The 26,409-nt window shown below is 41.3% G+C and overlaps 1 protein-coding gene across 2 annotated transcripts; it reads right to left on the bottom strand.

Moving 5' to 3' along the window:
* Window positions 1-26,409, bottom strand: blacat1 (BLACAT1 overlapping LEMD1 locus). 2 transcript variants are annotated; one of them, XM_084743980.1, is made up of 3 exons: window positions 26,117-26,409; window positions 23,440-23,596; window positions 1-956 (listed from the first exon to the last, which is right to left on the bottom strand). In XM_084743980.1, exon 3 carries the CDS (start codon window positions 922-924, stop codon window positions 790-792), a length of 135 nt encoding a protein of 44 aa, XP_084600106.1. In that variant the 5' UTR covers window positions 925-956; window positions 23,440-23,596; window positions 26,117-26,409; the 3' UTR covers window positions 1-789. The 2 variants fall into 2 exon arrangements, with proteins under 2 accessions (XP_084600106.1, XP_084600114.1); XM_084743988.1 differs by lacking the exons at window positions 23,440-23,596; window positions 26,117-26,409 and adding an exon at window positions 11,265-11,523.

The following is a 26,409-nucleotide window of genomic DNA, read 5'->3' as shown; positions in this document are numbered from 1 at the left end:
GTACAGAAGTTGCAAATACAAGTCATGTGGTAGAAATGTCACTTAGTGGTCGTACAGTTGGCGGGTAAAAGGACAACAAGTGGCCCCAACCAAAATGAACGCTCCAGGGTTCAATACATCCGGACTAAGCAAGGCCGGTGTGAATCCACCCTAAGTCACAGGTACCACTGGAAAAGATACAACAGCAATGCATGATAAGATAATCGATAATTTAAAACTTTTGTATTTTTATATAAGCTGTAGTTTCTGCACACCTGAGGATAAGAAAGGCTCAGATGCAGTGATCTACACCTGAGCCAAGATGGATGATTTAATATTCCACAGCTTTGACCGAACCAAATCTAACTGACATCACTATTACAACAACAACAAAAAAAAAAGAACAGTTCTGACTCTTAAAATGTTCCGGTAAATAGAAAAATCACATAAACATACTTTAGCTTTTAGAGAGCATTTTGCTTAAGAATTGAAATGAAATGCTTTGACATATTCAGATATTATTATAACAAATATTTATTGTCTAATATACGCTGATACTTACATAAACCGATATAGCTATAATGGCTCTAATGTATTTGTCCTGATATTTATCGTGCATATCTAAGATACAGTATCAATTAATGCTGAATTTTCAATAAAAGCCTGTGTTTGCTGAAGCCACTTTACCCTCCCTGTTACAGAACATCAGACAGTCTGTACTGAGCAGCAGTAACCCGGGCTGTACATTCCAGGCTGTTAAAGGATAAAACCCCGGCAAAGGTGAGGAGATCTTAACTGACAGCGCCGCCGTCACACCTCTGTCTCCTGATCCCTCCATTGTTCCACCTCCTCACCCTCCTCTTCCTCCACTTGCTCCTTTTTCTTCTTCTTGCGTCTGCGGCAGAAGCCGTTCAGGCCACAGAAGCAGGCGCAGGTGAAGGGCATGGCCTACCTGACGGAACCGCATCCACCAAAACCTGCAGGGGGGGGGACAGGGGGAGGGAGAGAGAGAAGAGGGGAAAGCATTAAAGCATCTCTCCTTTATCTGGCAATCTGCCAAGACATCACACCGCTCGTGAGGAGATTTCTTCCAAGGAGCCTTTTGAATGCACACGGGTATCCAGCATCAAAGACAAAGAAGAAAGGGGTTTTTCGTTCTTTTATGCACATTGAGGCAAAGTGAGTTTCCTGATTAGAACTTTTAACCAAACTCGATGATCAAGAGTTTTCGCCTTTTTCGGCTTAATTTGATTTACCTACAGTTTGCCTAAAGGACTTGCCTAAAGTAAAAATATGATCAAATGAGCAAGTAGTTTCCATTTCTTTCTGTGTAGCCATGGATGCTCTAGCAAAAGTGCCTCCCAGCACAATAGAGGCAATGTATTAATATTTAGCTCTGGCTTTATCCTTCTACCTAATGAACCAGAATTCAAGTAAAAGCAACACATTCAAGGCCTTCACACAGACCTATAAACTATCTAATCAGATCGTGAACAACTGCTCTGAGGAAAGCTCCTGGCTGATATTTCAATCAAACATAAAGCTGTGCAAACATTAAATAAATTAAATATTTTTCTGACCTGAAATCAGTGTGTGGGTTAGGGGTGGGAATCTCTGGGTACCTCACGATTTGATTCAATCACAGTTCAGAGGGCAACTATTCGATGATAAAACAACTAGCCTAGTTTTAGAAGTATACGTGATGCATATGATAAATTAGGAGAAGAATCTTTTTGTCAGATTTTATTCATAATCAATTTTTTACTGAACACATAGATGAATTAATGAATTAATCAATTCGAAAGAATCCTACAGCCTCCTGCCTTTATGACAATAACAAAACGAGTGGCAGGCGGGGTATTCGGCTGTGTGTGGTGTTATTCACGTTATGTCTCCAGCAGTGGAGAGCAGCCTCTCTGCTGCGCCTGAGGACAGACCTCGCTCTCCATAATGCAGAGCAGGTTTATACAGTGAAACAGACTGTACAGAGAGTGATTTTACTTGCCACAGAGCTGGCTGAAGTTGTTTAATGTTGCGATGTGCGTCGCTCAGTCGCGCTCGTTTGCTTTTCTCGCTCTGCTCTGTGAACTTAACATCTCTGGATGATGGTAAATAATATTCACAATACACTTCACCATTGTCTCACAAAAGGTCATCTAGACACATAATTAAAACATGTTTGCAACCACTGCTTTTTGAGAAGATAAAATACATCTTCCTGCTAACTGCTGACAACTCTCGGGTTTGTGCGTTGTAGATCCGAGTTCCGCCTTTTTCACTCCATAAACATCATGTTAATGGAGTACTATCCCTAACGTGGGTATTTAGTAGTGTTGTTGATTGATTTAGGTCTAAATCTTGACATTTTAGTGCAAAGTATTTTAGCTCTAAATATTGTAATACAAATATGCATAGTGATTGCTCTCTACTGGTTGAAACTATGGCAACTGAATTTTGCTGTTGGCTGATCTGGTGACAGGTGACACTGCCCGACGGTTGGTGAAACTGCACTCATTTTCAAATATATACTGATAGAGACTCATCATACACAGGCGTTTACAGTTTGTTTGTTTTTTTTAGCCTTTTTAAAATTTTGGCACCACCGGACTGCATTTATTCCCCTCTCTTGATGATCCTGTGATAAACAGTAAGGCTCCAGCACCACGGTGAAGTTAGTTTTAAGTTGGATATTTGAGAAGTCTTCTAGATCCAGCACCGTCTTCTTGAAAATCCAACTTAAAACTAACTTCACCTCTAACAGTTAGCTCAGCTACAACACACACAACCTTCTAGATCATTGGTTTCCCACCTGGGGTCTGGGCCCTCCTTAAGGCTTAAGGCAGTGGGTTCCCAGGACTTTTTCTGCTCTGAGGTCATCAAAATTAGATTTGCAAAAGTTACTAAACTAACTAAAATCACAATCTATACAGAAGTTTGTATATGAAACTATTTAAAAAGATTTCTTAGTCCCCTGTTTAATAAAGCAGGCTACTTCGTAGGCTAGGGGGGCTTAGCTTTATCTGAGATACAAGTGGGGGTGCTCCAAGGAAAAAGGCTTGAGAACCACTGTTCTAGGTACCAGGTTTTGCACGTCACATGCTATGTAGCCACAAGGCCACACCCCCCGCAGTGGTTGTCCTGTGCACCCCCACTCCTCAGCTATTAACCCTCTAGCATTTTTCAAAATTATGCAGTGGGTTAAGTTACACTTAACTGCCTCACTGGTGTGCCAGCTTTTTTATTCGGAGAAGTGATTCATAGATTTTTCTAAGTTTTTCTCTCTAGGAAGGATACATGTCTTTTTTGGACTTAAGTACATACGTCAGTCACATTGGCAACAAATTTGATATGACACATTGAGTTGAAGCACCCGACCAGTCTGGAGAGATATCTGTGAGAGAATGATGACCACAAGAAATCATCAGCAAAGGGTAAAACCACGAGCCAACAGCCAAAAGGCTCCTCTTCCTAAGTCAAAACCACAGCATTTTCTTTTTCTTTTTTAAGAATTAGTTATTTTCATTTCCTAAGTAGATAGACTAGACTACATTGTGGGAGAATAATGATGAAATTACTTTAACCCGTTAAACTGCAGTCAGTGTCTCATGTAAAACCAAAAAACTCTAAAAGGAGGAAACTGAAAGGAGTTTTTTTATGACCCACATAAATGAAGAAGACCATCAGTGAGAAGACTATTGACTATTTGTATACAGTATTCTTAGCAACCAGGTCAGTTTCTCTGTAAAATCATATGAAACAAGCCTGTGTTTATTTTAGCAGCCAGTTAAAAAGAAGCAGGAGGAGATTTTTCTTTGGATAATTTTAGTTTTGATGTTATATTTTGCATTTTTTTTTACTGTGGAAACACTGTTTTTGTCCACAGGGGCTACAATAATAAACAAAATGTTAAAGTTCCTTGTAGTAGCTTCATGTGAACTTATCTAATGAACCTAACTTGTGTAACATATGTTAAGTACTTACACCACGTATGGAGCTTATGTAATGTACTTATTTTAACCCAAACAATGACCTTTTCCTAAACCTAACCAAGTGGTTTTGTTGCCTAAAGCTAACCAAACTGTGACATGATAACCACTACAAAAATCAGCATGACAGTGGAGGTCAGTGGATAATGACGGCACCTTCATTAGTTAACGAGGGTCACTGTCTAACTTTGTCAATCCAGTTATCCATATTGTCACTGTCAGCAGGCAACAATGTACACGGTGTCTAGAAGGGAACCCAGAGACTCGCAAGAGTGAACATTTTAACTAAAATCTTGCGAAAGTCTTGCAAACTTTGAAGTCCTCTCTCATGACAACCAGCAGACACTGATGTTCGGCACCGGGTGGCAAAACACACAAAATGTAAGCTGGAGTCGTCTACAGGTGAGGTATAATTTCATTCCCAGTTGGAATTTCCAGTCCAGATTGTAAAGGGAGATTGAAAGGAGCCACTATGAGAACACGGTCTGGTGGTGCCATTGAGAATCAAACCAATGTGTAAGTGTCATGGTCAGCCTTGAAGGTTACGTGGTCGGGGGACGTATTGTCATACGTGAACCCACATGGCTTCACATCTTAATCGCCTGAGATTTTATCGTCATTTATATGAACCACAGGTCTCTGGCAGGAAAACTGCTGTAACCCGGTAAATGTATATAGCAGACAGTGATCGATACGGCAACGTGTCTGTGCGGTTCACGTTTTTGCAGTGCTCCGAGCAAGAAACTCAATGCAGACAAAGTTGCTGAGGTTCAGTCAATAGGTCAGTCACGCACACACACATACACACACACACACACTGGAGTAAAGATTGGCATGGCGGTCTATTGACTGCTGTCACTCAACGAGCAGAAAAACTCCTTTACCATTACGTTTCTTCTCACATTCTTCTTCACATCCACGTTTCGATTATTCTCTCTCTCTCTGCCTCTCCCACCGTATCTCCCTCTCTCTCTCACACACACACAGCTAAAAGTAGTCTTAAGGCTCACTAAACTCCCAACGTTAACATTTTTCGCTAGCGAGCTTGCAGCCAATCACGAGGCAGCACTGAGATTAGGAGACGCGAGGTGAAACTGAGAGCTTCATTAAATACCAACCTGAGTCAGCAGCACCAGCAGGCCTGGCTGGGGAGTGTATACTGCTACTGAATGTGTGTGTGTGTGTGTGTGTGTGTGTGTGTGTGTGTGTGTAATGCAAGTGGGGGCGAGTGGGTGACAAAAACACAGGAGCAGACCAAACATAAAGTGTCTGCATTCATGCGTGTAAGTGTGTGTGTGGCTGTAGGGATTGATGCGCACTTCAACCTGTCTCATATGGGGGCAATTAGCTGAGCTAGACCAGGCTGCCTGCGAGCGGAGACAGAAACGCCTCGGGCCATGCAGGGTATACGTGCGCGCGTGTGTGTGTGTGTGTGTATGTGTGTGTGTGTGTGTACATATATGCTATTAAACATCCATGTGTTCTTCTTTTATCCCTCCTCTGTCATTCCGTATCTCCATCTAATCCTCGTCTGCAGGTCTCCCACTCTGTACCCAATGGCTTTAGACCCTATGTGACATGCCAGAGAAAATCACATAGGAATAGAAAGCCATAAAACACAGCAGCGAGCCAGTCACGCCGGTAGCAGGAGTAAACTTTTCTATCTGTGTGTGTGTGCGTGCATGCGCGTGTGTGTGTGCAGCTCCCTCACTTCATGCCTTTAACACCCTCAGCTTGTCTGACAGCTTACAAGGCCCTGCAGAGGATTTACAACAGTGCTGAGACACCTCTCTCCACTGTGTATCCTCCATGTCTCCCGTGTATCCTCCAATCCCTCTCCCCTCCTGTCCTCTCCTTCTCCTGCGCTTGCCCGCTTTTCCTTCCTTCTTCTTCTTCTCCACCCCCCCCCCCCCGCCACCCCGCTTGCTCACTCGCTCGCTCCCTCCATCCCCAGCCACGCTGCCAGCCATCAGGAGTCGGTGTCTTGTTTTGGTTGGTGTGTAATTACTAGGGGTTCTTTCACAGGCGAGCGCAGAGATGAGACAGATGAAAACACAGCCTGCAGACCCTCTGAATTATTAACTGGCTGAAAATGGATGAGTCAACGTTAACAGAGAGAGGGAAGAGGGAGGCAAAAGCAGCCCACGTGCATCCACAAATACACACGCAAATGAGCAGCCACAGGCCTGAGTACAGCGTGGCACCATGCATGAACCAGCCGTGATGGGATCCAAACAAGGGTGAGACCGATATTTCTGGCTGCTGATATTAGCCGAGGAAAAAAGGAAATCAGCAATGGATTTGAATTATTTAATACTTTGATAAAAGTTTTACTTATTCTTATTAAATTATTCATTTCAAGGCAGTGATATGCCCGAGTATCCCCACTGAATGCTTTAGTGGCTCATTCTGCTCTATCAAGCTGTAACCCCTATAATTAATGTCACATAAGAGGCTGCAAAGGAGATTTACAGTTTTTCATGAGTCGAACAAATATTGTTATAGTTTCAGTTAAAGTTTAAAGGTCCAGTGGACAATATTTAGTCGGATATAGTAACAGAATATTGCAAGAATGGGATATAATATTCATAGGTATGTTTTCATTAGTGTATAAAAAACTGAACATAAGAATAATTGGCTCTAAATGCATAATTCTGTGTGTTCTGCAGCCAATATGAGTACATATATGTGATAAATACTGGGGCCAATAAATTATTGGCCGAGAACGGCCTATACAGATAAATCGGTCTTGTTGTTAGCCAATAAAAATCAGAAAAAATAATATCTGATTTGACAGATTGTAAAAGCACCTCGTTTTGAAATCTTGGGCAAATGCTCTGTAAACGCTAAAGTATATTTGTTAAGTTTTTTGACGCAATTAACTAGTCAGAATTGTTCTTTGTTCTTATTCATGAGCTACAGGTTATATGAATTTATTTTTAACAAAAATGTAAAATTATTGGTTATTTTATCAGTATCAATCATGACAAACAGGTAATCATCGGTTGTCGTATCGTTTGGAAATAAATCCATGTTGTGCATTCCTGGCTGCAAATTGTCCTACACACTGTAAATTGGCTGTAATCTGCATTGGTCCTTTAAAATGATCCCATAACAATGTATTAGCCCACCATTTTTAAAGGTAAGACATTAACATATAGTTGTACAATTCTGATAAAGAGAAAGAGTTGTGATCAACATATGTACATTACATTTGAAATCTAAAATAAACTTAATTCATGTTTTAACTAAAAGCTTTGCTTGAAATTGATTGTGCCAACAACAACCATGAACAACCACAGATACAGCTATATATCCTGTATAATTAAGGCTTGACATATTAAAAAAACTGCCACTGTAAAAAGTATTAAAACTGAACTGTAATAAATTACTTTAAAGTGCAATAAATCATTAAATAAAGCAGTGTGTGGGCAAGCTTCTATAATGAAAATGAACTGACCTTTAGGTCTGTGATCCTTTGGCATTTATGCACTGCAATTTCTTGTTTAATACTTTTAAATATATATGCCTGTATTAAATATATAATAAAATATACTTTACATATCTGCAAGCTGCTTTAGTCTCACTGTTTAGTCCCAACATAAATGCTGTTTAGACTAAAGAACTGGATTCCCAAAACATTGTGTTACAGGCAAGCAAATGGTTCAAGTCACAAGTAGTATTTTTTAACACGTAAGACAGTATCATCCATCAACACCATGATGCTGGATCAAAATACATGATACATTTTTGTCTTTCATGATGGTCTTTGACTTGACATGACAGTCCACACACTGGACCCCGACAGACTTTCATGAGTTTTGAGTTTTGGCATTGTAAGGTTGGGTGTCTTCCACAATGCCACATGATCAATTTTCAGAGAAGATGCCCCACGTCTGCTGCGTCAGGCCATAATCAGACTAATATTGTCAAGTCATAACACAAAAGTCTTGATAACACATATCTCTTAAAGAAAAGGTCCAGTGTGTAAGATTTAGGGGAATCCATTGGCAGAAAACAACCAAAATGAAATGTAGTATTTGTAAGTATGTTTTGATTAGTGTATAACTGCCTGAAAATAAGAATTGTTGGGTTGTTATAATTATAATTAGCTGTTTACATCTACAGAGAGCACAGATCCTCTTTTAAGGAGGCTGCCATGTGTCTACAGTAGGGTTGTCACAATATCAGAACTTTAAATTGTGATATAATATTAGTATAGCATAGTATATAATATATATATATTCTTTTTTTAATTAACAACCTGCACACAGTCCTAGTACTGAACTGAGGTCTTGATCAAGCACTCAAATATTATCCATTTATATAACTTTTATATTTTCCATAATATCAAATGTTAGTATTGTATTTTTTTAAACAATGTGACAACAAACCAAATACTGGCTTGTGAGTTTCGTGGCTATCGTAGCGTTTTCTACATGCTTGGAGGGGGAGGGCGAGATGAGATGCTTGCAGTCTCCAAGCTCACCTCTAGATGCCACTAAATCCCCCACACAGCCGCCTTTATATAAACATTTTGGGAAATGCTCTTATTGACTTTCTGCCACAGATGGTCAAATTAACTGAACTTAAATGTTATTTTAAGAGATTTAAAGGCTCTAGTTGGCCGATTTTTCTTTACCTTTGAACAGAGCTAGGCTAGTTGTTTCCCTTTGGTTTTAGCCTTTGCTAAGCTAAGCTAACAGCGCTGGCTGTACTTTAATGACAGAAATACTGATCTTTTCATCTGACTTTCAGCAAGAAAGTTTTCAGTTCACATTTCTTAAATGTCAAAGTATTCCTTTAAGATCGAAGGCAACAAAAGCCAACATATACCAAAATAATGCCTGTATATTTCTTCTGTATCTGGTGAACGAAGCGGAATCACTACTTTTCTGGAGACTGCTCCAGCAACAAGCATGGGAATGGGAAAGTCAGAAAGCTGGAAACACATGCAGAGATAAGAGGAAATGAGAGATAAAGAAGTAGGGCTTTGAGAATAAAGTAACAGGGCCACTCAGAGAGAGTTTGAAGCAGGTGGGATTAATGTCAAAGTCATCCATCCTTGTTGTAGTCCGTCTTTTTTGTCCGCCTTGTCCCTGTGAAAACTCGCCTTCGCTTCCTTCTGTGTGCTTGTATATATTTATGTGTGTGTGTGTGTGTGTTTGTCCACGTATGTGTGTGTAAGCTGATTTGTGTCTTATCGAGATCCTCTGTGGAAACAGACAATGTGGTTTATTTGTTATCTTCTTGTTTGGACGACGAGATAAGGCGATCAGTGTTTGCATGAGTACACGGAAACGTATGAACATGTGCGTATATGTGTGTTTGTGTGTGTGTGCGCATAGAGCGATAGATAAGCTGAGTGTTGTGCCTTTGAGTTTGAGTGACAGAATCCTAATGCTGATCCCAATGGTCAACAGCCCAGAGACGTTCCACAGAAAGCTTATTAGACCTTTATCCATTATTTATACCATGCCTGCCTTTCGGACACACACACTCACACACAAAGTGGAAACACTGTGTGTGAGAGTGATTCATGTTGACATGTGCCTGACTTCTACTCATGGAATGTAAGTAGCCACCGAGAAACCTCCCGTCCAGAACATTTCCCATCAAGAAGCCAACAACATGCTCTTAACGGGTGTATAAACCAGAAGTTTCACTCTGCAGTGGCCTCGAATATCCTGAATCCCAGAGTGCTCGCTTTCATGTACGGATTTTTTTAGGTCATTATATGCAGGGGGTACCCTGAAGAGGCACATTACAGCTCACAGAATTCACAGATTACTTTTTCCAAAGCAGAAAACTTTACTTACAGCTTGTATTTGGCATAATGCTGTGGCTGTGATGTAACCACCCTCACATTAATACAAGAAACTTACAGAAATGTTTCCATCCTTTTTTCTACACAATTTGAGATTTAATTTTTAGTTTAGTTATGTGACATATGTCAACCGGAGAACATGCACCACCTAGGGCTGGGCAACAAATTATATTGATATCATAACATGAAGCTAGATATTATGTCAGTAGATACTATTACTTTTTCCTGGTTTTAAAGGCTACGTTACAGTAAAAATGATGCAATTTTCTGAACTCACCCGACTATTCATTTATCAAAAATCTAATTGTTTTTAGATTTTGTGGAAGCACCAATAGCCATTACTACCATGCTGTCACAATATCAAGGTATTTGGCCAAAAAAAATTCTGATATTTGATTTTGTCCATATCATCCAGCCCTACTATTGGGTAGTTTCATCTACAGCGACGCATTATATTCTACAAAATCATCATACGTTTGCACTGTTTGAGAAGTTACTGTATATTATTTTAGAGAAAATGTGTATATCGAGAAATACATCATATATTAGGGCTGTGTATTGTCAAGAATCTGCATGACAACACTGACTGGGGTTTTGATTCAGTATATTGCAATGTACTGCAAAAATGCGATTTAATCTAATTTTAATGAAACTGTCATAGTATAAAGAACACACCGCCATAGGCATAAAATCTGACTTAAAGATACTCCAAATCAACAATCAGTTTGTGTTCTGAGTTTGTCACACCACAGAAACATGTTATTAACCACTCGGCCAAATGTGAATGATTTTAAAAAAATTGCTGAGGGTGTGTTCACTCTGCTGTCGCAAACACCACTACGACCTGAAACCGATCTGAAACATAGACAGCTCCGTCCGGCAGCTTTATTGGACATGTTTGAGCTACCAAAGTGAGGCCGATTTGGACTGAGAGAGTCTCTAATGGTACATCTGTAACTGACCAGTGATGTAAACATGGCTGAGGCTGGGTGATGTCTTCCGATGGTTTTTCCAACCAACAATACAAGAGATTTGTTGAGATCAAAGAGATTGAAATAAAAAAAAAAAGCAGTAAATGTTGCTTGATAAATGACTTGAAATCAAAATGTGCGGCAAAGGTTGGAACCCCTGAGTCAGAATCCAGCATTTACTGCCTCAGTATATGGGGCACACCCCACCAAATGAGCTACTGAGGCACCCCATCAAAACGGTTGTTGCTTCCTTTTTTCGTCAGTTGATCGATTGATCAATCCAGGAATCATTTCTGCAATAAGGAGTTAAAGCAAGAACCTGCTCTTAACGGGTGTATGAACCAGAAGTTTTAGTCTGCAGTGGCCTCAAATATTCTGAATCCCAGAGTGCTCGCTTTCATGTACAGATCTTTTTAGGTCATTATATGCAGGGGGTACCCTGTAGAGGCACATTACAGCTCAGAGAATTCACTTTTTCAAAAAGCAGAAAACTTTACTTACATCCTGCAATTGTCGTATCAGCAGCAATCCTGCACTTTTCTGAGTTCCCATAACTATTGTGTCGCCTCATACGAACATTTCCCTGACACTTTTCTGATCAGTTCAAACACAGAGATCGTCTCCTCCTCGCTTTCCTTTCTCCATGTCCTTCATTTTCTGGCTTGAAGCCCCAGTTACACTCTTTCTTTCTTTACCATCACATCAACATTAAAACCAGTGCGTCCAGGTTTCTGGTACCTGCACAAAGCTTTTACCTGTATCTGTTGCATACTTGTCCCCCCACCCCACCCTCACAACTCTCTCTTTCTCCTCTCCTTCTCGCTGTCCCTTGCTTCCCTCGTCCAACACAAAATGCCCTCTGTGTCCTGCTCTCAGGTAAAAACTCCCACCCACCAACCCCCACCCCGGTCGAGATAACCGAGATGGCTGAAAAAAACAGGGAAACAGTTTCTGTTGTTCCAACACAAAGACGCCAGCGGTGGGTGGGATGAAGAGGGAGGGAAAGATGGATGGATGTATAGAAAAAGAGAGAAAGGAAGCAAGGAGCGAAGAGGAGAAAGTCTGATAAGGTGGTAAAGAAGGTAAAGCAGGAACAGTGGACAGAGATTGAATGACGTCCTGTCAGGCTCAGGTATTTGAAGTGGTGTGTGTGCAGGTACACTATGTTGCGTTGGAGTCTCAGTCTGTCCTCATGGCTAACTGTCTCTCAGTCCCAGGGAACAAAGAGCCTATTGACTCGCTAACACACAGAAGCTTTCTCTCTTCTCCACAGGCCAGTGCTTTGTGCTTCTCCTCTCAGCACACACACATTTCCAAATTCCCCCAACGAACACACACACATGGATACACTCACACCACCACTCCACCTGCACCTGGATATATCCGCCCTCTGTCCAGGACCGCTCGATACTCAACATCGATATATCCACTGTCGCACAACATGCGGAAAATACCTATTTTTAAAATCACTTTAATATTGAAGTGAGATAATCCCACTACTTCCCACTGCAAACCAGGTTATTTAAATGGATTTCTATGAATAAAGTGGCATTTGCCTTACACTTTGTGTAAGCAACCTCTCTTATTTACAGAAAAAATGCAATTTAATCGACTGCATGAGAAAGTAAAAGTATCTGGTGCACTGTGGCTCGAAATTAAACAAAGTAACTATTTTGTCCTCATTGAATAACCTTTTGTTTAATCATTTAAGTGCCAATGTTCAAGGCACAGGTCCTCCAACGGTTTGTTTTGTCAGACCAACAGTCCAAAACCCACAAAGATTCAAATTACTATAATATAAAACAGAAAAAACAGCAAATGTTTAATATTTATGGTTAATAAATGACCTGAATGATAAATCAATTACCAAAATTCTTGATTACTTTTTTATCAAATTGACATGACTTTCAACTGCATGCAGTTCAGATGCCAAAGTCCAATGTTGCATTCAGGTGACATTCATCGTCATGGTAACAAAACTAAACACGAGTTTTGTTAGGTTTAGGCAGCAAAACTACTTGGTTAGGTTTAGGAAACGATCATTGTTTGGGTAAAGATAAATGAATTAAGTTACGCATTTGATGCAAATGAAATATGAAATATGTTACAACTTCATGATTCGATTTGACTTTCAATTTTAAGGTCACGATTAGAATCTTTTTTTTTTTGGATTAAATCCATTTTTTACACTGACAGAGTATCTCTTTTTTCTATAACTTTTTACTCCTACTTCCTAACACAAATATCTGTACTTCCTACTCCTTACATTTTCAAAACAGACTTGTTACTTTAGTTTGAATCCAGGACGAAAATAGCGTAAAAAATGTAATACAAAAATGACATGAAAGATATAAAAAAGATGAAAGCAGTGCAAAACACTTAACAAGATGAAAATGACTAAAACATAACAAGAAAAAAATTACATAAAATGAAATTACAAGATGAAAACAATGTAACAAAATGAAAATTAGATTAAAACACGTAACAATACATAACAAGCTAAAAATGACATATAAGATGTAACGAGACACAAGTGACGTAACAAGATTTAACCATGCAAAAACAATGTAACAAGACGTAACAATATAAAGCAGACAAAGACAGAAACTTGTTTTACACAAGTATCTGTACTTTTACTCAAGTGCAGAATGTGTGTACTTTTGCCACCTCTGGCCATTGTTAGACTATCGAGTCTTGATTTGTAAAGGTCAATAGATCATTGGTTTTATGCTGCCACAAACAATAACTGTCATTTACATTTTCATATTCTCAAGTGTAATATGACAGCTGGTAAGCCATGTTGTGTAGTCTTTGAGGTGTTGTTGTTTTTTTTTTTCTTCAGACATGCACTGGATGCCACAAGTCAGCAGCATAAGTAGAAAGAAAAAATGCTGGAAGAACTGCAATTCTGCAAACTTTTGGTTTCACACAGAACACAACGCTCAATTTAAAAAGTTACAGGAATGACTTATCAATCACCTACATACAAAACTGGACTGCATGCGTATTATTTGTACACAGATTGAAGAGGGGTGGATGCAGTAACTGGTATGGTGGGAAAAGCTTGCTGTACTGACTTATGCTATAAAATGTAGTCGAACAATGTCTGAAAGGCACCCCCCCACACATACACACCTTTCAGATGCAAAAACTGCCAGTACTATGTTCCACAAATTTCTGATTTCCCAGAGCAACAATCCGACAATCCTGTTATTGTACAGACTTGCAAAGATGAGGGAGTAGGGAGTATTTAAACTTCTCTGTCGACTCTTTTTTTTTTTTTATTCTTTTACAAAACTACTTCTGTCACTTTTCATTTGTACAATCGAGTGCGACACTTTGAGAGCAAGTAAGTGAGCACACTTATCCTCATTTGTAAGATTCATTGCGTCCCACCCTTCTCGGTGACAACAGCTTCGAGTGGAGCCATTCAAAAAAGATAAAGTTTTGCTTTAGATGTGGTCAGACACTAAGTGAGACTTTGCTTGTTTTCCAGCCTACACGCTGGCTTTCAGACCTGTTTAAAATCTGTTCAGGTGCAGTCTGTTGTACCAGTTTGCAGTAATGGTGATGTCTGGCTGCAGTCTCAGCATCTGAGTTCGACTGGAAAAGTTGGCTCTTAACTTCCCCAAGGCTGCTGACAAACACACTTTGTGTTGTCTGTCTAAGTTTCTCTCTTGCCCCCTTGTGGAGCGAGACCAGGACTACAGAGAGCCAACGAGGTGCTCCCGAGGTCTACCAGAGGTACGTTAATTATAACCTCCAGGTTCCCAGTGGGGAATAAGGCTTAACGAGGCCGGGGCAGAGAGCAGGGGGGATTACGAGGTCTCACTAGCACTACAACTGTCTGGCCAGCCATCGAGCTCTTCTATGAAGTTATGAACATGGTGAATAATAATGCTGTAAGGCATTGGCAGGAGCTGGAGAGGGGCTGGGAACTGTGAGGGAGAGAGAGTGACAAACAGGCAGGAAGAGAAAAAGAGTGTTTTTGTGAGTGTCCTGCAGCCAACAGATTTCTCGCCTCAGCTGGTTGGACAGATTACCTGAAACTGAGAGGAGAAAAAAAAAAAACAGATAGCGAGTGAGAGAGAAAGCAAGGAAAAAAAGAGGACAGAAAGGTCACAGTGATCTCAGTGCCATGGAGAGGGGGAGACGGGGGAGAGAAAGATGGATGGGGATGGAGAAAAAAGGGAGGAAGAAAGACTGCTGAATGAGAGAGGACATTCAGGAAAACTGTTTATAGTAAAGGTTATATCTTATTACAGTACTCACATTTCATATGTAGGTCAAAGAATATTTGGTAACTGTAATCATGACACTAAGAAATGGAGGACAAAATCTGCAGTCCTGGCTTTGCTTAAAAAAATGCATGCTTAAGTCAAGCTGAAGCTGATATGGGGTTTCCACAGTCTAAGTTAGCCAAATTAGTAGCATTGGGTATCGCTTGGGTTTTTTCCGATATCGGTGCTAAAAAACGATACTTCTGAAATGGTACTCAGCGCAACTATTCCAATAGCCAGCTCAGGCACATGGCACCAAAATGAGGCACCGAAATCAGCGTTGTGATTTGGTCCAGGAGGAATGGTTCTCAATGCAACTATCATAAGTGGCTATTATTTATAGTTTGACGTCACTCATAAAAGTATTCCTCTGTCATGGCTTAGCAAGACGAAACAGTCCAGGAGAACAGAAATGGGGGATAAACAAATAGAGATGTCCCAATACCATTTTTCCTTCCCGATGCCGATTCCAATGCCTAAACTTAATGTATCAATGACAGTTCATGCATCAAAAGTGATGATGTGAAATGACTGCCATCATGGTTGCATAGAAATCAGCGTTGTGATTTGGTCCGGGAGGAATGGGTCTCGATGCAACTAATCGATACCATTTCAAAAGTATCGATTTAGCACCGATTCAGGTTAAAAAAAAAAAAAAAGAGCGGTTAGGCACTCCTGAGAAGCAGCAGGGTCCAATTTTTTGGGATAATAAATGATGTGATATCAATTCGGTGCATAGACTCACATATTCACTGATACTTCATGCAGCATTTTAGAATGGTTCCGATATTGGCATCTGTCTGCACCAAACAGCCAAACCTTGGTATGACCAAAAGAGACGCTCAAATTGAACCATGGTTCAGTTTGTTTCTAGTCTGACATTTTTAGGGGGACGGTCCTAACTTTTGGACCAGTTACAGGAAGTTCTGGCAGAATGACCCTAATGACCCATCCAGTGACCTTATAAAGTATTCTGACACTTATCCAATTGGATGAGAGAGAGGAAATTGTACTGAATTGGTGTTAAATGCACACCTGTCTACAAACCAATCAATTGCAAGTATAGGGAGACCCAGCTCACATAAGTGATGACATCATGTATAGTTCTTTAGTGTGCTAGCATAATTGCAATATGATACCAAAACTAACAGATAAGATTCATACAATATAACAAAAATGTGCACTTCAGTTCAGACTTTCAGGTGTGAAAGCACCCTTTGTTTGAACGTGTATGAATGAACCTTTTCATTAGTGTTTCCATGAATCACTGACAGGTCAAAAAGTCCAAGGTGACCAAATAGCTTGGTTTGTCCAACCAACACTTCAGTCTCAATTGACGTTTATAGACATTAGCTGTAGCTAACTAGCAGTGTACATGTGTTATGTTTGGAAGTTTAGTTTGACCGATCCCACAGCTCAGAAGGGACATGTCTTTCGTAATTCTCTGTACATGCATGAAGAGGTCATGAAGCCTCTGGATGAGCGTAAATTTTTCACTCAAGTTGTAACACTTTTCAAGTCACATGGAAGTGTCATCTCTGCAATTTGCATGGCCCAGTGCTACTTTGCATCTATTAGCACCCACTTGCTTACTTTCATCAACTTTCTATGCAATAATGCCACATATAAAGAGAAATAAGAATGATTACAGTGTCCAGTAACTCATGAGTATTGTATTTACAGGCAAAACTATCCTGTAAGCTCGCAGTAAAACAGAGAATAGTAACAGTTGTGAGAGACAGAGGGAGAACAGAGAATCAGAAAGATGGAGAGGGAGAAGAAAGAGAGCGAGAGGGCACCCTGCCCTAGTTATTCGCCTGTAAGCTGCTCACAATGCAGACATGGCAACGGGCCGCGCGAGGCGAGCGCGGGAGAGGAGATGAGAGGAGAGCGGAGAGATGGGCAGAGGAAAAAAAGAACGAGGGACAGAAAGTCAGGCCAGAGAAAGGATTAGTGATCAAAGAAAGCCAGCGGCCATCCTGAAAGCCCCCGACACACACACACACACACACACACACACACACACACACACACACACACACACACAAAATCAGAAACACACACACACATTCATAGAGAGGGGAGAGAATAGGGGAGATTAGAGTTTTTTTCCATGGGGTTAATCATTTACCTTCCTCCTTCCCAGCAGCACCTTGGCTGTGAGAATGAGCACTTTATGCATAAATCCATTTGCATTAGCCCTAGTGTAAATGTTAAGAGGGCAAACACACTCACACACTGGCGCACACACACACATTGATTGATTATGGTGCTGTAATGAGAATATATGCCAGTCTAACTTTCGCTCTAATTGGTTTCACAGCTTTTTCCCTGGAGAAAAGCTTCAGGAAAGAAAAAAAAAAAAACAAAAAAAAAAAACAGAATATGACATCTACCTTTTCCTCCTGTAGAAATTTCCGAGCTGGAAACTAGACTTCTGAAACGCTTTTAATTCCTCCTCAACCTCTGTCTCCCTCGCTCTGACGAGTCGCCGATGAAGAGATAAACAATGGGCCGAAGATACCAATTAGGCCGTCAAACGGCAGCACAACAATCTTTAGCACTCCTCCGCTTCCCAGAGGAGCGCTGCTGGGGGAAAGAAGAAGAAGAAGAAACAGCGATGGAGGAAGGAAGGGAAGTGAAGGGAAGGGGAAGCTTGTGCGGCGAAGAGGAGGAGGAGGTGGTGAAGAAAACTTTGCGAGAGCTCACATCTAATCAGGGAATCCTCCTTCTCAATCCCTCTGTGGAGAGAAACACATAAATACACACATCTCCCCTGTCAGAGGCTTGACCTCCACTGGCTGATCTCGCTCCTTGGTATTCCATCGCCCTCCCACCGGCTGACCTGATTGGCTAATGACGGCTCATTTATCTTGATGCAACACCTGCAGTGTCTACAAGGCACGTGTGTGTGTGTGTGTGTGTGTGTGTGTGCTAGAAAAAAGTGTGTGCTTCTGTCTATACGTGCAAACACACACACTTTCTATCTCATCCCTGCTAGACTTGCTCTATCTACGCCAGTGCTGCCCTTGCTGCAACAGCTTGCACACATTGGTTCACCTCTGGGGAATGACAGAAAGAAAAGGAGGAGGAGGAGGAGAGGATGGAGTGAGAGGAGGGGAAGAGGAGGAGGAGGTGAAGAGTAAGAGTCAGGAGACAATGATAAAGGAGGAAAAAGGAGGGGAAGAACAGGGACAGGGGAAAGAAGAATAATAGGAGGCGGAGGTAGAAAATAAAAAGCAGGACAACAAGAGAAAATGATGAAGAAGAATGAGAGGAGGGTGATTAAAAGAATAAAAAAAGAGGTAGAGAGATAAAAGAGCACAGAGAAAAAAACACAACCAGAGGAGGGAATGGGGGAGGGGAGTTCAAATGAAGGGAAGAGGGATTGATGCATGTTTTATTCACTCACTGCTAACACTTCTTTAATTACAGCAGCTACAATCACTGCCACAGTGTGATCACTGCATGTGTGAGAATGGGGGTCTCTAATATGTGTAACGCGGCAACCATTAATTATCAGTACACTGAATCAGTGGGACAAGCCAAGGAATCGTGTAGATGCTATAGGCTCAGCATCAATGAATTACCCATTTAAAACTACCATGTGCGGTGCAAACACATCAAAACACTTCACAAGTCTCACAATACTACTCTGGTTTCAATGAAACTAATCTAACAGTTGACAATTCATTATCTCTTGAAAAAAATCCTTTAATTAGGTGGAAATTTCATCATTAGTCTCAATATCTAATTTAAGAAAATATTTACAAGTAAGACCATAAGCTAACTTTAGCTACAAAGACCCACCACTAACGTTAGCAACACAGATCAACCACTAACATTAGCTACACAGACCAAGCTACATAGAACAACCTCTAACTTAAGCTACACAAACCAACCTGCAACGATAGCTACGCAGGCAAACCGCTAGTGTTAAAGTCACGGGCCAACCACTAACATTAGCTACACAAATCTGTTGGCTAGCTAACCTGTGAATACTACTGCTACAAAAAATATTTTAGGACTGTAGGTGGTGTTGCTGGTGACTGGGATCGTGTGAGTGTGAACAAGTCTATGGCCATTCACTTTAAGTGTGAATAACATTACTTAACACAGTACAATTAAATGTGCATAATTACCACTATTAAACTAAACATGCCTTCACACAAAACAAAGGAGGGAATAAAATGACTAAAGCAACAATAAACATTAAAAATTATATTAAAGAATTTCACCATTTTGGTGTTAGTAATCCAAAAGTAACCAAACCTTCAAGTAAAAATGTCAAATGTTTATTACAACTTGGTTTTATATTCATTGCTGCAGCCAAGATGCTAACATCTTTCCATACGGCAACATCTCTAAAAGTAGGTCCAATGGGGCGACAATCACACAAGGTCAGAATAAAAGACAGGGTATCTACAAGTTCTGTGGGTCAAAGTTACACTAAGAAACTAGAACTAGTTATAATGTATGTTTTGGCTAATAATTTTACAGTTTGTCTGTGTGTATTTCCAAATAAACATGTTTGTATGATTGACTGACCGCCTGTTAGAACTATTCTTAAACTGAAATTAGACTTAATGTTTGTGCAGATGTGTGAAGGTCTGCTAGGTTTCGCATGATGTAAAGTAGTGAGGGTACGCGTACAGCTGTGTATCTCTAATTTGGGTAACAATACTTGTTTGCAGTTTGTCTGCAAGACCAGTACAATACAGTGCAACAAGTTACAGAATACCATCAGTGCAAAGCAAAGTACCACACATTAGTGGTGTCTGCAGCTGTCCATGCATTCGTCAGTTTATATTCAGTATATTCAGGTGTATACCAATGTCACCATGTTGTGATCTCGGCAGTTATGCTGCATTCATGTAACGTTAGCAGAAAAAGAAAAACCTGTCAAGTTTCATTTATGCTCCTGCATATGGATACGGACAAAGGTTTAATGAAAAAGTTTTAAAAATTGGAAAGTATCGAATATGACGTTTGTCATCAATTAGTAAAAAGAATTCTCCACCTATATGTCGTAATGTATTTAATGACCACCCACACTACTACTGTCTTTAATGCTTCAAAGACGTACCTTATTACAACCTCCTCCAGTGTCGCCATGTTTGTTGTCAGTAACTCTGGACTACTCTTCTTAGGTTAAAGTTTGACTGTGAGCAGCACCCTCTAGTGGACATACTGCTTAACATCCATGCCAACATAAAGGACACATGGGGGGAGGTGGGCAGTGGTTATATCATTTGAAATGGACGTGTCTATTTTCAGCAAAAGTTATCCTTTTGTCCGTCTTGGGCATCTTCAAACATCATTCCAAGATGGTTTGCACAACTGAAAAACCTTGTAGTCACATTATTTAGGCTAAATAGATGAAAATAAAGATATAGATAAAAAGCGGCTATTAATTAATTAATTATTTTTGTTTGCGGTTTGTTAACCAGTGAAAATGAGCTAAATCCATTGATTTGGTGTGTGGATTTTATTCAGATGTAATTGCCAGTGATGGAGGCTTTGCAGCCACTTTGCCAACTGTTTGTTGACACTTCCACAGTTAATTTCACCAAGTTGGATACTGTCGCTGTCAGAAATTCCCAAAGTCTCCAAGTCAGAATTACAACTCAGTGGCTGATGCGTTTGTGTTTTTTTTTTTTTTAGACTTGATGGCTCATACCATGACGCACGAAAGTTACATCCGCAAGTACGTAACGTAATGTGACATAACGTTGCTTCCTTATGCAACGTCCTGAGAAGACATCAACATTGACTCTTTGTTTAACACGGATCGCAAACCCCAGTTTCTTTAAAGTCCTGTGTTTGTTTGTGCCTTTCTTGCTCTTGATACTATGCGACTTTACTTCGGCAAATGACTCCACAGGGGTACCTATGGTGCCAAAGTCAGAGGCGTAGGGGCACCGACCAATCTGCTGTATTTAATTCGCTGGGGGTGTTAAACGGCTGGAATTCCAACCGTTTCTGTGCAGAAGTACCTGTCCAACCTCCTAACTTAGAGTTTTCCTTGGCATTATATGAACAGCACTGTGAGAGAGGAAAGTCATCATTCAAGTAACCACAAGAGATTGCTTGTCAGAAAAATGTGAACTTCAGTTGTTTTAAGTGTTCGAGTGAGTTTGACGTATCAGCTCATTAAGAGCTTCATCTGGTGTAAAATATAGAAGGTATTCACCACTTGCAGCCTGTTCTTACTTCCACTGTGAATGACAATTTTCTATCGCAGAGTTCACCCACTTATTTTCAGAAAGTACACTAGTTTGACTTTTCTGGAGCAGCTACACCGCAGCTTATTTTTATTTTATTTTTTATATAATTTGATTACCGCAATCGCCTTGCATGTTGTGCCTTACTCATCCCTCTCTCTTTCCCATCTCCTCCTCCTCCTCCTCCTCCTCTTCTTCCTGACTGCAGAGAGAGGAGGGTTTGCATGTATTATGTCTTCTTTTGTTCTTTGCTGTCGGCTCATTGTCAAAAAAAAAAGAGGAGAGAGGAAGAGGGCGGTTAGTGAGGGAGATGGAGGATGAGGGGGGTAGAGAGAGAGAGAGGTAAAGGATGAGTGGGTCTTCATGTGACGTCCGTCCTGACTGTAGGTAGATATTAGAGGCTTCACCCACTTCCACAACACCCACCCTCGCAACCCCCCCCCCCCCCCCCCCCCCCCTTTGTGCATCCTTATCTTTTATTTTCTCTCTCAAGCCAGGTGAAGGCTTATCCAGCCTTCAGCACATCTTATCCTACCCCCCACCCACCCACCACCCTTCCATCTCCACCCCGCTTTATCTCTCACACCGCTGCCACAAACTCACACTTTGACACATGAACACACACACACATTCCTTCAACCTGCTCTTCTTCTGTCTTCCCCTCCCCTCCTCCTTCCACATCTCCCATCTTTCTGCGGGACCGCTGGATGCAGCCGGCGGGCCATGACCCGTCCTATCCTATCGCTCCTCTGTAGTCAGCCCTGACACACAGACGTGGCAGGCAGGCAGACAGGTAGGCAGATAGACAGGCAGCTAGGAACTCATCAGCTCCAGATCTGTATCTTAACTCCAGTCTTAGAGGCTTAATCCGGCTGCTTTCTCCAGCGCAGCCAGCTACTGTAGCAGCCAAGAGCCGGAACAGACAAATCCATACAGCTTAAACTCCCCGAAATCTTTCAAAAGTCAAGTTTCTAGGAAGCAAATTGGGCGCTTTAACCTCCTGCGCTTTTATTTTTATTATTATTTTGTGGGTGGTGCGCCGAAAATCTCTGAAAACCACCTTATTCCAGAAAGCTGCATTGTTTCGAAAATCTCCGAAAACTGAGACGCCCTTTTGTCCTCACGCCTCCTATGTCCAGTATCGAGGCCAAAGTGTGTGGGATTTGGCACCGTTTCAGCGCTGCTATTTCATACTGTCGCAGCATATTTGCTCCTTATTATTAGCTGCAAAATGGTACATTTGCAGCTAATCTTTCAACTTTTTTTTTTTTTGGGAGTGCAAGTGTTGTAGCTGCTGGCTGTAACGAGAGGGGAGGGGAGGGCGGCGAGGCTGCCTGAGCCGAGCTCTCCGTCCTGATTTAGAATTAGATCTATTTCTGTTCACCCTCCAACCCCGCCGGGAAATATTTAAATCTGCCATGGAATGTGTGTATATATGTGTGTGTGTGTGTGTGTGTGTGAGAGAGAGAGAGAGAGAAAGAGAGAGAGTGAGAGGAAAGCGACCAAGAAAGCGGAAAAGAAAGAGAGTAAAAGAAGTCGAGATAAATTGAACATATAAACTCTTGGCTGCTTGTTTAAGAATTTGCATTTGGTGCACGGCTTTGGCAGTGCGGTTTCCCGTACGCAGGCATGCCAATTAAGTCACTGAAGTCAAATCAGACAGAATTGGAAAGGAGGAAGATAGAAAAAGAAATAGATAGATGGAGGGGGGGAGGAAAAACTAAAAGAGGGAGTGTTTTCATGCTCGATGTGAACTAGTGGGGAGTAAGACTCAAGCCGTGGTCAGTAATTCATAAGCAGAGCACGTACAGACTTAGCCAAGCTCACCCTCTGGCTACACACACACATATACGAGATCAACACACACATTCACTCACACACACACACACACACACACACACACACACACACACTTGCTCACAATCACACCAGCAGTCTGGACCAGCCTGAGTACAATCTCAGCTCCATATCCAATTCTACAGCCTTTCAAATGTCACCGCCGCCACCTTTGACCCCTGTTAACGCAAACAACACATAAACACACACACACTCTACAACACCCTCTACACATGAAATAAGACAGCAAACACACTTTTAAGAGCATCAGAAACTAAATCACAGGCTAAAACAGTGGAAAAGTGTGTTTATCGGATAAGGAGGTGACACACTCACCTAAGAGTGGAACCTGGCGCTCGGCTGCGTTGTGGCGTGGAAATGACCAGCTGCACCCCCGTCCTCGCAGAGAGAGGGACACATGCGCACACACACGCGCGTGCGCTCACACGGCGGCGAGGTGTGTGTGAGGACAATGAGACCGGACTGGATGGAGCTAAGCAGCAGTAGTAGGAGGAGGAGGAGAATGAGGAGGAGGAGGAGGAGGAGGAGGAGGTGGAGGAGGAGAGAGGGAGGAGGGAGATGTGTGGTTGGGCGGGAAGGTGAAGAGGAGAGAGAGAAAGGGAGACTGGGTGAATAATGAAATACACCAGAAGAAGAAGAAGAAGAAAAAAAAAAAAAGAAGTGGCTGAAAAAAAGAAACGTGAAAAGGGGTCCCACTGAATCGGAGTCCCTCTTGTTCCATTTGTGGGTTTGAGTGTGTGTGTCTTGTGTGTGTAAAATGTGTTAAGGTGTGTGTGTGTGTGTGCGCGTCTCTCCTGTTCGTCACTTGAGACTTGGCGGCCAGCCTCAGAGCAGAAAGTGTAGCGAGAGCAGCTTTACATCTCTTCTAAGTGTCGATGTGTGTGTGCCTGCGTGTGTGTGTGCGTGCTGTCCACTCAATCAGCTAGCCTGTAGCTTGCCAGCATTACAACACATCTCATGTCTTCTCGTCTCAGAAGCTCCTCAAGCCTCCTCTTCGTCCTCTTCATCTCTCTCTCTCGCTCTCTCTCTCTCTCTCTCTCCAGGGAAATACCTCTGCCACTAATCTCTTCAAAGGTCTCTCAGCCACTCAAGCTACCAAATTCTCTCTCTTTTTCTTTGGATTTTTTCTCACACAGCTTTGCACTATAAAAAAAAAAAAAAAAAAAAAAAAAAGTCTGCTGTTACCTAGCATTTTTGTGGAGCCTTAAAACCTTATTTTCAGTAGAACAGAATATTTCAAGCTCCTCTCAATAATTTTGTCAGTAAAATAGGATTCTCTGACCTTCTTTTGAGAATTTTGTCGATGGTTGTCCTTAAAACTTATTTCAATGGAACAAGATTCTTTGAGCTTCATTCATTCGTTGATTCATTCATTCATTTATACGTTTTATTTTAACCCATGAAAAACATCGAGCTAGAACCCTCGTTCAATATGTAGCCAAGTAAAGAATAAAGCTTCTACACACAAAGAAACTTACATTAAAGTGGCAGGAAGAATTTAAAACAATAAAAGCTATAATAAAAAATTAAATGAAATAAGGATTTTTTGAGCATATTTCAAGAATTTTGACAATAACTGACTCCTAAAATCTTGTTTTTAGTAAAACAGGACTTTTCAAGCTTTTTTTCGAGTTTGTTTCATGTCCATAACTCGAAGCAAGAAAGAAGATGAAGCAGGACACTGCACTAGAATTACAAGTGAAACTTGAGTCCAGTAAAACTGGATTTTCCGAGATCATTTTGAGAACTTTGCCGATAACTGAGTCCTAAAACCTTTCCTCTGCAAAACCTGGTTTTTTGACTTGGTTTCGAGAATTTTGTTAATTACAGAATCTTAACAGGTTATTTCAGGATTTTTCAAGCTCATTTCGGGAACTTTGTTGATCACAGAGTCTTAAAATGTTTTTCAGTAAAACTAGTTTTTTGGATCTAGTTATAAAAAATGTGTAGATAGCTGATTTCTACAACCGTATTTCAGATGTTTTAAGTTTGTTTTGCAAATTATTGTGTCTGCAATTTGAAGCGAGAAAGAGGAAGAAGCTGCTCTAGAACCAAGAATGAAACTTAAATTTTAAAAAAAAGACCAAAACCACCACAAAATTTCTCAAAATAATAATAATACAGTATTACCTGAGTATAGTTTTATTCCTGTGACATGTAGCTCAGTTACTTGATAGTTAATTTTCAGTCAGTGCTACATACACCTGTAAATCGCTTGAGCATTTAGGATGTATTCATTCGCAGCTGAAAATAGTTCCTAATAACCACACTGTTTACTCCTGCTTCAGTAAGGTTAGCTAAGAACTACAAAGCCCAGCTATTTGAGGACTGTAGCTGTTTGAGTCTGGAAGATGCACTAACACATTGTTGGTTTTGGTCTTTTTATGAGGTTTGTTGACAATAAGAAAAATGTAGAATGAAACCAGACTTGTGTCCAGCTTACACCAACACTCACACACATACACAAGCACACACACTCTGAGCTCCAGGTGTATGTGTGCGTGTGTGTAATTGTGTGTGTGCGCGAAGTGCCGTGCAGCCTCAATCCTCCGGCTCAGCCACAGAAAAGCCAATCTCCACATCCAATTATTTGCTTCTCAAAGGCAGACAGATGGAGAGAGGGGGGGGAAAATGGAGCGAGGTAGAGAGAGGCAGACTCAGAGTTGGAGAGAGAGGCTCTTTGAGGGTCTGCACAGGGGGGAGTTAATTAGAATGAAAAAGAAATGGAGGGAAGAGAAAGTCTCTTCAGCGCTCGAGTCCGGAGAATAGTTTCACAATTAGTCAAAATCCCAAACAGAGCCTGTGGACACAACTCAGCAGAGAGTGCGGAGAGAGCGAGCTAGAGAGTGTGCTGGAGAAAGAGAGCGAGAGTGAGATCAAAACCCAAATGAAAAACGCCAAAAGGGACAGAGGAGCTGAAGTTGTTAGAGAAATGATTGGCAAGAGCATGTTATATATGTTTTTTCGTTCTTATTGCTTTGTGTCTCCGTACCCTCCCGAGGCGAGCGCTGGCTGTCCTGCCTTCTCTGTGCTTGCGTTCTTCTCTCAGTCCTCTACTTTTTCTTCTTCCTCTTCTCCCTCCTTCTGCCCTCCACCGTCCTTCCGGGATATTCCATCAAAGAAGAGTCCAGCTCACGGTGGACGGAGGCATCGCCGCGCTCCAAACACTCTCCAGCTTTCACTATCTTCTCCTCTTTGACTCTTTTCTGTTTTCTCCTCTCTCTTCTCACTTTCTGTCGGCCGGAGCATTTTTCTTTCTTTCCCGGCAGCGGTGACACACAGCGT

The sequence above is a fragment of the Lutjanus erythropterus genome, chromosome 2 (genome assembly GCF_056507025.1).
Source record: "Lutjanus erythropterus isolate fLutEry1 chromosome 2, fLutEry1.hap2, whole genome shotgun sequence".
NCBI lineage: Eukaryota > Metazoa > Chordata > Actinopteri > Lutjaniformes > Lutjanidae > Lutjanus > Lutjanus erythropterus.
The sequence above is the reverse complement of the archived record's forward strand: the minus strand, read 5'-3'. Positions and strand labels throughout refer to the sequence as shown.

What these genes read in the sequence shown, in the direction of transcription:
- blacat1 (XM_084743980.1), bottom strand. Translation starts at nt 924, where the DNA reads ATGCCCTTCACCTGCGCCTGCTTCTGTGGCCTGAACGGCTTCTGCCGC.